The sequence below is a fragment of the Carcharodon carcharias genome, chromosome 3, assembly GCF_017639515.1.
Source record: "Carcharodon carcharias isolate sCarCar2 chromosome 3, sCarCar2.pri, whole genome shotgun sequence".
Taxonomy (NCBI): Eukaryota; Metazoa; Chordata; class Chondrichthyes; order Lamniformes; family Lamnidae; genus Carcharodon; species Carcharodon carcharias.
The window spans coordinates 50,158,015-50,170,125 of NC_054469.1; the positions used below are offsets into that span (position 1 = coordinate 50,158,015).

The window sequence follows — 12,111 nt, forward strand, 5'->3', positions numbered from 1 at the left end:
ATGTTACCTGACCTGCTGAGTGCTTCTAGCATCTACAGTCTTTTGCTTTTGTGACAGAGAGAAACTTCAATTAACAACTTCTAATTGTTAGTGTTTTGGTAAAGTCAACTGCTCTTAACCCTGCTTCTATTGTACAACATATCACACTGGGATCCAAATCAGATCCTTGAACGCTATCTGTCTACCCAGCTGTACAACAGATTGCTGTAATAGGTTGATTTTTGTCACTTTCTTTTTTCTATTATTTGACTGTTAAAGTCCAACACTACAACTTTAAAGTTGAGCAGTTTTATGGTTAAAAATGGAAAAGAATGTCAGTCTTAGATGATGTCAATAACTTGTTGGCTTTTGAAGCCAATAAGAAACATGTCTAAATGATGTTGCCCTTTTCAGGACAATTGTTTGAGGACACTCACTTAATACACCTAGAGACTATGCAAGAGCACCTGGATGTCAACTAAGTAGGTGAGGTATTTTTCTGCTGTAACCACAACATAGGACTACTGCAGACAATGCCCAAAACAAAATGATTGAGCTAACGCATGTACACAAAGGAAAGGGAAGGAAGGGAAAGGCACCAGAATATAGTAAGGAGGTCAACAGAACATGCTCTAGGTCTTTTCTTCTTGATTAGATGACTGAGCGAATGTTGACATCGTTGAATGAAGAGAATTTACTATGTGCAGATATGTATAGATTTCATCAATGGGTTGGCTGGTTTTCATCTCTCATTGAGAAAGTGCACATAAAAATACACAAGGGGACCATTTAAGGTGTCCGTAGACACAGGCACATTTATTCCAAGTTTTGTGTATGTCAACTTTATATATGATATATTGAACCAGTTAGCACAAAAGGACAGATCAATGTTCTTAATTGTGCCAATAATCAAATCAGTCGCTTTAAAAAAGGGTCCCATTCAAGTTAAGTGGAAAGGTGGAGGCTATAAATTCATGATGAAGGTTACAGGTGAGGCCAGGGGCAAGGAAGGTTGGTCCAAAAGAAGCATTCCTGTTCTTCCTGACTCACAAGGAATCTTTGCAAAGTAAAAAGAAACACCTGTCCAGGCATTCTGTGGCTAAGATTCGGCTTGTTGGCAACTTTTGCAGCCCTCAGTCAGTCCAAAGAAAACATAACATAAGCAATTTAAGATAAGCTCCCACCCCTGTACCTGATTTCAGGTAAGTTAAGATGGCAGGGTGTTGGTTATGTGGTGCAAACCTAAACTTTATTATCTCAAACCTCGGCCTGTAGAGTTTTTGATATCCATCAATCCTAAAATCGTAACTTCAACTGCTCACTTCCTCAAATATTTGTCACAAAACTATAATAAGTTTCATAATATTATTGTGGTTTATTGTAAAGTAGGATTATGGGTGTGAGTGTAGACGGTTCTCTCTGTGATTAAAGTAGGGTCAGATAGGCTGCAAGCTTGGTATTATCAAAACAAGTTAGGGGTAAAAGGCATTTGGAATGCTAATGAGTAAACATGGATGAGGTCTTAGCATGTAGGGTGTGAAGGAAATTTGCATTTTTAGATAAATAAAGGAGCTGTTTGGGTTTCAAAGGGATGGTAGGATGTTTACAACCAACAAGATAAATAGGGCAAGGTTATTATGTTTATTTTTCCCAAAAGACACTGACCATATTGGCAACATAAAAGATTTTTATTTTAGGGGAAAAGTGCATTTCCAAAGACATGTAGAACAATGGAATTTACTAGTTAAAGAGAGAGAAACATACATAAAGAGGGAAGGAAGGTGACGTTGTGGGGATATATAAGAATTAAAAGTTGTGTCTAAAAGAGCCTCAGGGAAGCCTCCAGCCATGTTTGCAAAAGTCTGCTGTGTCCTGTAACAAAAGTTGGAGAAAAGCCTCTGGAATTCCACTGTCAAGGGGGTGCTGTGGTAAATTTTCTGGCCTGCTATTTAAATTTAAAATCTGTTTTGGACTGTTGCCTTAAAAGGGGTGTGTAGTTGGGAGTCAGTTTAATTAGGAATTTTGGGATTTGTTATGATATTAAGTAACCATAATCTTAAGAATGAGCCTGAAATCTTTTCTTTTGTTAATAAATGTTTTAATTAGTTTTTAAAATCCCTAACGGTGTTAGTGGACTCATTACTTCTGAATTCAATGCCCAAATCTTCTCGTATTAAATACAAATTGCAAAACTATTGTGATAGGGTGGCCAAGTTACCTATGTGGATTTGGTCCACCTGGCACATATCACCTGCCACGTCATAACACTATACAAGCCTCCTTTAATATTTTTACACAATCTAGCCCACAAACTTACCTGTACAGATTTGGCATGTAATAGTTAAAGTTGTTTCTGTACCTTCCCTTCTAAACTTTAGCCCTTGTTTCAGATTTTAGAAATTGTAGCAATCTCAAACAGAGTTCAATTTTACTATTCCCTTTAGGTTTGTGAATACACATGGGCAGGAGATGGAATTAAAAACGCTAATGAAGTCCTGCTGATAAAATTCAACAGGACATTCCTGGCTGCAGATATAAAGGCCCTCATAACAAATATTGTGGCCTTGGGTTAGTTTGGTTGCCCTTTTCTTCACAGCCTCCAAATGCTTGGGCATCATTTAAAGACTGGTACTATAATAGCCACATTCCCAACCCTTGGGCACCCTTCTGTTTCTAATGATTTTCTAGAGATATCAACAAAGAAGCAACTGATTTTGGTAACCACTTCTTTAAATCTCCTGTATGAAGTCTACTGGGTCTTGTATCTTGGCTTTAGTCCCTAGACTGTCATTGTCTGCCTTATCTCAAATTTCTAAATCCTTTGGTACTTTCACTGTCCCTACCACCTTGCCCTGAAATTTGCCTTTATTACTGAGGTGTCAATGTAGTCACCTGTGGAGACAGAAGAATTTGTTTAGCATGTATTCTAATTTTGGTCACTTGATAGCATGTCAACCATGGGAACTTTCAATTGCTCCACCTCTTCCTTTTATAACCTTCTCGCTGCAAATATATTCATAAAAATGCTTAATATTTATTTTAAATATTGTCTGATATCCTAATTGTATTTTATGCTTTAGGTCTTCTGACCAGTTCCTTGATCTCCTTTACCTTGCGCTTTTTTTTTAACCAAGTGCACAATGCTACCTATAGCTTTCTACTTTAGAAATAATTTCATTGTTGTCCTTATTCCCCAACTATCATGGTTTTTGCTCTTTGTAGCCTTCTTCCTTAGTCACAGATTTCCCTTTGTGCTATATAATGCATTGCTTTTCTCCTCCAACACTACTGTCCAGTGCTGCCTCCTAAGCAAATTCCTCAATCTGCCTTTCTAAACTGAATGAAGCTCCTGGGTCAATGATGCTGGTGTATGCTGACTCTGACCCGATTTTTGATCTCCTGGTTGTAACTTAATATCGACTACAATAGCATCACTGCTTGTGATCCTTGATGTATTATTTAATTCATCTAATGTTCTATGTAGGTTCATTTATTTATTCTTGTAGCACACTTTATAGATTTTATAATCTATGCCTGGTAAACTGAAACCACCACTAGATTGGAGAAGCTTGTGTTGTTCTCCTTAGAAGGGAGAATGTTGAGAGGAAGGTTGATAGAGGTTATCAAAATCAAGAGGGATCTAGATAGAGTAGAAAGATAGAAACTGTTCCCATTGGAAGGGTTAAGAACCAGAGAATGCCATTTTAAGGTGAATGGCAAAAGGACCAAAGGTGACATAAGGAGAAACATTTTATGCCATGTGGTTAGGAAATGGAATGCATTGCCCAAGACTGTGGAGGAGGCATATTCAATCGTTGCCTTCAAGAGAAAATTAAATAATTACCTGAAGAGAAAAAAATTGCAGATCCAAGGGGAAAGAATGAGAGAGTGGAACTAGCTGAGTTGCTCTTGCAGAGAAGCTGGCATGGACATGAAGGGCCACATGACAGTCTCTTGTGCTGTAACCATTCTGAGATTCTAACAACTGCATTTATTTGTGTACATCCTTCCCTTTTTTGATTACAATGCGCATCATCCAATCAATCTCCCTGACCCTGGTCTACAACAGGTGCCCAGAATTATTTTCCTTCTTACCATGTCTTTCATCTATATCCAAAAGCTTAGTCACACCTGAACCAGATCCATTTCAGTTTTAATTGAATTCTCCTTCACACAAAAGTTTATACCTCACCAGTTTGTCTTTACTATCTCTATGGAGTATTCTGTGTCCTTATATGTGACCAAAATAGCCTCAGATTAATTAACAGTAATCATGGCAATTCCATTACTTGCATCTGAACATAGTATTGAAAACAAATCCAGCATCAATTTGGTCTAGGTTTGTAGTTTAAAGTTTAGTGAATGCTTATTAAAAACTACTGATTGAGCTGTTTCTCCATCCATCACGTGACTAACTCCTTGGTTTATGCTGGCATCTGAAGAGCACTATGGATTTTGCAGCAACAATCAGACAAAACATCACAAGGGAGGGTTTTGATGAATGGTTAATGTGTGACTAGGAACTGAATCACATATTTGTGTTGTTTGAAGTCCAAGAAAGGATTAGTCATGCACAACCAAAATCCAACAAATTAATTAAGGAGGTACACATAAATGAACAATGATTTTAGTATGTGAAGCTCCAAGATAGATCTTTCAAACAAGAAAGATGTTAAACCACATAAAATGCTGGCCAACATGGAGAAAACAATGATTTGATGAGCAATATGGAAAACGTTGTTAAAATGAGTAATTAGGAATGATCTGAAAATGATAAAAAAAAAGTCACATTCCACAGTACCTGGAAGGCCAGTTGATCAGAGAAGGTGTCTCGCCATTGGAATCTCTCTGTAGAAACCATTCATTCTTTACTTTCATTGCATTGCTATATGGAAATATAGCAGACAGCCAGAATCAATTTGCTGCCATGATCCAGCGCCTAAGGATTCCACACCATTGGTACTATTTTTTTCTTTGGGTATAACTACCCATTATGAAGTTACCAAAGATTGCAGAAATTTCTTGTGCATTTTCCATCAAGTTTTTATCTTAAATATATATATATTTTTTAAACTTACTGTAAAAGTGATGCAGGGTTCTTCTGTTGCAGAAATAGAAGCCACATCATAATGGCATCTGTAGCATTTTCACCCAACCTGCCAAACATCTCCTTTCCTCTCCTGAGTTTTGTACACTTGCTGGAGTGATTTTCCACAGGTACCTGCAGCTCTCTAGTCTCTCACCAATGTTACCCTTTTCACGTGTGAGATAGGCAGTGACTTAGGTTATTTGACCCATGACCGTCACAACTTGCCTGATTCCATCCTTGCTTGCACAGGCAACTTGCAAATGAATCATTAAATACCAAGCTACTTAACAACCCATGAACATCAGGAGACAATTATCCATAGAAAGTAAAGAGACATTTTTGGATATCATTTAAGCCAATTTTATGTTAAAATGCAATTTTGGATTGGAAAAAGTGCTTACGCAAATTATTGATCGACTTTGTTGAACTGACAAGGCCCTGAGGTTGAGGTAACTGCTCTGGATGTGGAATAAATAAGTTATATAAAAAGGACAAAAAAAACTGAGATAAACCTACACATGTAGTAGAATGTCTAAATGAAATATATCTATATTCTGCACCTATAAAAATAGTAAGCCCCATTATGATGGCTGCACTCAAAAAAGTCAAAAAATAAGTTGCACTCTACAATTCCTTATTACAAAACATATAAAGAAGTGTACTTGTCAAAGTATTTTGATGTTTCAAGTTCTATGCAACTTTCATGACCTTGTGGTCATAATCAGAAGCCAGATTGTTCACCATTAGGAGGAAAAAATTAGGAGCCATCCTAGGCTATTCATGTACATCCCTTTTTCTGTAACATCACCCAGCCTTACAACCCTCTAAGGTGTCTGCGTTTCTCCAACTCTGTCCTCTTGTGCATCCTGATTTTAATATTCTTTCACAGTTGTGAAAATATCAATTTATCAATGACTTGGATGAAGGGATGTAATTTACTGATGGCGCAAAGATAGATAGGAAAGTAAGTTGAAGAGTAAGGAATCTGCAAAGGGATATAGATAGGTTAAGTGAGTGAGTAAAAATTTGGCAGATGAAGTATAATGTGGGAAACGGTGGACTTGTCCACTTTGGCAGGAAGAATAGAAAAACCAATATCTTATTTAAATAAAGAGAGATTGCTGAACTCTGCAGTACAGAGGGATCTGGATGCCCTGGTACATGAATCACAAAAGGTTGGTATGCAGCTGCAGCAAGTGATTAAGAAGGCAAATGGAATATTGGCCTTTATTATGAGGGAAATGCAGTACAAAGGCAGCTGTACAGGGCCTTGGTGAAACCACATCTGGAGTATTATGTAAAGTTTTGGTCTCCTTACTTAAGTATATAATTGCATTAGAAGCACTTCAGAGAAGGTACACTCAACTGATTCCTGGGATGAAGGGGCTATCTTATGAGGAAAGGTCAGACAGGTTTGGAATTTAGAAAAATGAGAGGTGATCTTATTGAAATATATTAGATCCTGAGGAAACTTTACAGGGTGGATGCCGACAGAATGTTTCCCCTTGTGGGAGGTACTGTAATTAGGGGACACAGCTTAAAAGTAAGGGGTCTCCCATTTAAGACAGATGAGGAGAATTCTTTCCTCTCAAAGGGTCATTCTTTTCCCCAGAGAGCAGTGGAGGCAGCATCATTGAATGTTTTTAAGGCTGAGTTAGATAGATCCTTAAATAACAAGGGCATTAAAGGTTATAGCAGATAGACAGGAAAGTAGAGTTGAGGCCATGATCAGATCAGCAATGATCTCATCAAATGGTGGAGCAGGCTTGAGGGGCTAAACAGCGTACTCCTGCTCCTAATTCGAATGTTCGTAGGTAGGTTTGTGTGTGGGCGCCGTTGGCTAGGCCAGTATTTATTGCCCTTCTCTAATTTCCCTGGAGGTGGCAGTGGTGAGCCGCCTTCATGAACTGCTGCATGTAGGGATACCCACAGCCCTGTTAGGAAGGGCACTTCAGGGAGTTGACGAGGATTTAAGCTTTGGAATTCCCTTCCTAAAATTTCTCCTCTTCGGCACCTCACTTTCCTCTATCATACACTTCATAAAACCTACTTGTGGTTAGCTTTTGGTCATCTGCTCTAATAGCTCCTTATGTGGGTCGGTGTCAAATTTTGTTTGATAAATGCTCTCGTGAAGCCTTGGGCATTTCATAACATTAAAGGCTGCTATGTAAATGGAAGTTGTTGTTGTACAACAGGTCCACACTAGTTACTCTGGTCTACTTTCAGGTACCTCCTTTTAAGTAGCTTTAAAGAAGCAGAGATATGAAGATGTCAGGAGGAGGAAGGGGTTTAACGACGAGATACAGAAAGTTCTCTACAGTGCAAAATAAAACATCTGGAGGATGAAAATTACGTGACAAAACATCTCTTCACTAAAAAAAGCTTCCTGAACTCAAAGTCAAAAATCCTAATAGAAACCACTATTGTTAGCAAACAGCACTGATGCTGGACATCACTATATTAATTTATTGGGGGAAATTATTAGATGCTGCATTAATGACAAGATATTGTAATTACGTAAAAACAGAGCAATCCTGACTTTGTAAATACCCTTATTTTATCATACTATGCACATAGCCCTGAAGTATAATGCCAAAAATGTATTATTCATGTATTTGGCCCCTTCAAGAATGCCTATACCTATCACATTCAGCTGCTTTCCCCATACCAAATCAAGACACTCTCCTGTGTGACCTACACATGGGGCAGGGTTTTTCACATGGCGGGGTTTCTGGCCCTGCCACCTAAGGAGTCAGCAGGTAACACATCCTCACAGATAGTGGCTACCCCGCATCCATTTAATGTTCAGAGGGTTGTTAATTGGCTAAGGGCGAGACTTCCGCCCCCCTCTGAGGAGGAGGTTCCACCTTAGAGAGCTGCCCACCAATTGGATGGTTGGCAGCTCTGTAGCCCCAGCAATGCCAGGTTCGAACGGTGGCCACGGCTGGGATTACAGGCAGTCCCCAAAGAAGAGTTAATGAAGGCCAAGCTGGGCAAGTCTGGGTATCAGCGGAGTCTGGTTGGCAAGCCCAAACAAGAGGACTGGAGGGTAGGGTTTGAGAGGCTGGTGGAGCTAGTGGGGAAGTTTTAAACCCTCATATCGAGGTATGACCTCAGGGGTGCACCTTCGATGGGCACAAGGGTCCTCCAAAAGAAGGTCCCCTCCACCCACCATACCCACTTACCCGACACCTACCAGCGCAGCTAGAGCTGCCTGGCTACCTGCTTGACATGAGCCTCCCCCCAACCACAGGTAAAATATCTGTAGGGGCGAGATTAGTTACTTGACTGGTCATTAACTGGCCATTCAAGAGCCTCAGTAGGCCCAAGGGTGGGCGGTCGGGCCGCTCGGCTCCTCCAGCTTGTCCATAAAAAGGGAGATAGGTTGGGAGTGGGTAGGCAGCAGGCACACCACTCACTGCATTTTATGAGCCCCACCAACTTCAAACCTGCTGGCGAGGGTCTGTAAAACTCTGCCCATAGTGGTACACTATTTTACAATGTAAATATTTTATGGGAACATAAGAACATAGGAGCAGGAGTCGGCCATTCAGCCCCTCAAGTCTGCTCAGCCATTTAATTAGATCATGGCTGATGATCTACCTCAATGCCATCTTCCTGCACTATCCCCACATCCCTTGATGTCATTGGTATTTAGAAATCCATTGACCTCTGATTTGGACATACTTCTTTAAAAATGATATAAACCTTATTCTTACGCTAAGTACCTAACGGTAAGGCTCATTTAACTCTCCATTAATAATTAAACCGGACTGGACTGGACTGTATTCTACACATGTTGGGGAAATTGTTAGGAGTATACTTCGCCATGGGTACCTCTGTATTATGTAGGCATTTCTAGATATAGGGAGTCAGGCCCTGTGCCGAGTTATGTCCGTTCACATGGCTGAGTGCACTGGTAGTCAGAATTCTGAACACAAAATTATACAATAGTCATAAAACCACAAAATATCTCAATTTTGGATTAACAATAGTAAAGGCACAATTAGGATTCTTCAAACACCTTGCAACAATTTTATGCAGCAATCCTGCTACTTTGCCAGATTTAACATAATAAAAATAGGTAGCAATTGTAGTTGATCAGTTGCATATTGTCAGACCCAGTTTCCCAGGGAGCCCATGCTACACATCGAAGGAAAGTTTGTTTAAAGGGGCACTAGCCTAGATCACCTTTAAAGAAATTTGGAAAGTGGGCATAGAGACAGAAGAGATAGGCAGTGGAGCAATAGGTATGCTTTCTTCTAAAAAGGCTTTACTTCTCCTTTGAGAAGCTCAAAAGATGTTTTCTTTTTTCCATAAAATTCCTCCAGGTTGGAACAAATAAAAATTCCAAAGTCATTGGAACCCATGGAAGAAGCTGAATAAAAGCAATCCAGGGTTAGAAAATGTTTTAATAGAATTATTCAAAATATGAGGTACTGCAGGTGCTAGAAATCTGAAATTAAAAACAGAAAATGTTAGGAACACTCAGCAGGTCATGCAGCACCTATGGAGAGAGGAAGATAGGATTTGGACAAATGGTCAAGCCTAAAACGTTTACCCTCTTTCTTTCCTTAGATGCTGCCTGACCTAAGGAGTGTTTCCAGAATGTTCTAATTTATTTTGAATACATTATTGTTCAGCCATTTGAACTGGCAGTTTTATATTATCTTGCAATGGGTTCTTAGGCTGCCATAAGATGAAACAAAAAAAAGGGAAAAAAATGTTGAGATAAACTTGCATAAAGTTGAATGTCTATGCAAAATTGAAATATATTCTGCACCTTTGAAAGTGATAAGTCTCAAGTCTTATGAAAAGCACCGTAGAACAAAGGATCATGCATAAGTTAATACACCAATATCATAAGGGCCAAAATGCCAGTTGTCATTAGAGTATTTTTGAACTGTTGGGGAATGGAGAGAGAAAAAAAATCACATTCCCTCTTATTTTCAAATAATATGTAGATTCTAATGATTCCACACATTTCACTCTATGCCAAATGTTATCAACAAAATTTAGACTTTACAAATCATCGTCGACGTGAAGGATGTGCAAATATGCCTGTGAAGGGTGAAGCAAGACATTTAGGTAACAGTGAAATATAATTTCTATAAAATCAGAATACTTTAATATGAAGGAAGAAAAACTACATATTAGCAATGATAGGATATAGCATTCTGCTTTCAATTATTCCCATTGAATTCCTTGAAAATGAGTCCTTGCCAGTTTGCAGCTCCTCTGAAAATCTGTAGAGCCATAGAAAATTTACGGTGCAGAAAGAGGCCATTCAGCCCATCGTGTCTGCGCTGGCCAGAAATAGAAAAAAGAAACTAGCCGCTCATTTTAATCCCACTGTATGAGCGCAGTAACTTTAACAGATTATTTCCCCTCAGGAACCACTGTCAAATACATTTTGTGTGATTACCAAGCAAGCACACTTTCTGTGGCAGGCATTCAGAAAGTTCGGAGAGGGAAGAGGACAACTACACCTCAGGAAGTTCTCCAAGTTTAAAGAATTTTTTAAAATGCTGAGATAAATTGCACAAGGTAGCAGGCTAAGCAAAATTTAAATATATTCTGTACCTGTGGAAGTCTTAAAGATGGATAACCAATGATTGAACCATGCTTCCACGGGAGTCAAGAGAAATTCATTAAGCCCACTTTAATTGGCTAACCCAGATTAAGAACGGTTTCCCCAGGCTGAAGGTCACAGTATTTTTCATTAAATATATCATGCCTGAAATATCAGTTTCAAACATCTATCTTTCACATTCTGACTTTATGCCAGGCTATCCTTCCACTCTCTTCTAGTGGTGACTTCAAAGCAGCAATTGTAAAGACAGGCAGTTGGTTGCTCTGGCATTGGTGATGCACTCTGGAGGAAAGCCAACTAAAGATGGAAAAATTAAGAAATTTAGAAGAATTGCCAGATTCCAAATGTGACTAAGTCTGAGAATACAGAGCCAATATGTTAAGGTTCATGAACTAAAGTAATTGAAGATGTTACTGGATTTCAATTCTCAGAGGGAACCACTTTCCCCTGTCTGTGGAGTCAATTATGAGGGGTAATCAATTTACAAGAGTGAGGGGAGGACTAGGAGAAATGTCCTTATGCAGCAAGTTGTACAGCATGGAATGTTTTGCCATAGGGACTGGCATAGACAGAAAGCATTGCATCTTTTGAGGAAAACTGGATAAACAGAGAAAGATATAAGCTCTGGGGAGAGAACATTGTAAGCTTGATTACTTTTGCAAGCTTATGCTTTCAAAACTAGAGCACAGGCACAATGGACCTCATGGTCTCAGTCTGTGCTGTTAATTTCTATGCTCCATACTAGTACAGGCACAAAGTACACTGGATTCAGTTTCCAACACATCAGAATAGAGTGTACCATAGAATAAAATGACTACTCGCATTAACCTTTGTTCTTGATCAGCCTGCAAAATGCTTGACGCTCAACAACAAATAATCTTCAACTAACATTTCCATCAATAATTTCCCTTCCATTCTCCACCTGGCAATAAGCCAGGAGGGTAAGATGTGTTGATTTATTCAAAACTTCTGTAAATAATAAGAAATTTCTTTTCCAAATGGCTGTTGTTTGGTTGGTGCAAGGACCTACTGCTTTGATGCCACTTAAGTTTGAAATTCAAATCCAAGTTCCTACTCCATCTCCACCATGAAAATTACACTATTGTTACATCCACACTCCCAACAAACAACTAAATTCCAAGAGACTATTATTGTAGATTTTTTTGAAATTAAAGTTGGCAAAGATTCAATGTTCAGAGAGGTTTGTGGACTATAACCTGTCAAAACAATCCAAGCTTTGACAAAAATCCCTGCAATGATTTGGATTTTATGGATCAGGAAATGCAATTGTTCTACTTTCAATGGTTTCGTTCTCAAGCAACTGAGTAAAAGCATTGCCAACAGCTACATGTTACTGTAAACCTAAAGGGGAATGATTAAAAAGAATGTTGTTCTGAATTTGGGAAACTATTGAGAAATCTATTAATGTAGCTGGAATGCGCATTAAACT

The 12,111-nt window shown here is 38.9% G+C and overlaps 1 protein-coding gene across 10 annotated transcripts in view; it reads right to left on the minus strand.

The window, feature by feature from the left end:
- Positions 1-12,111, minus strand: part of svila (supervillin a) — a 317,393-nt gene that overhangs the window by 145,794 nt on the left and 159,488 nt on the right. For 9 of the 10 annotated variants that reach the window (XM_041183456.1, XM_041183461.1, XM_041183460.1 and 6 more), the window contains one exon: positions 4,781-4,864. The exons of the other annotated variant lie outside the window; for it this stretch is intronic. In XM_041183456.1, coding sequence (XP_041039390.1) covers positions 4,781-4,864 — 84 coding nt within the window. The remainder of the gene's footprint in view (positions 1-4,780; positions 4,865-12,111) is intronic. 10 annotated transcript variants of the gene reach the window in all.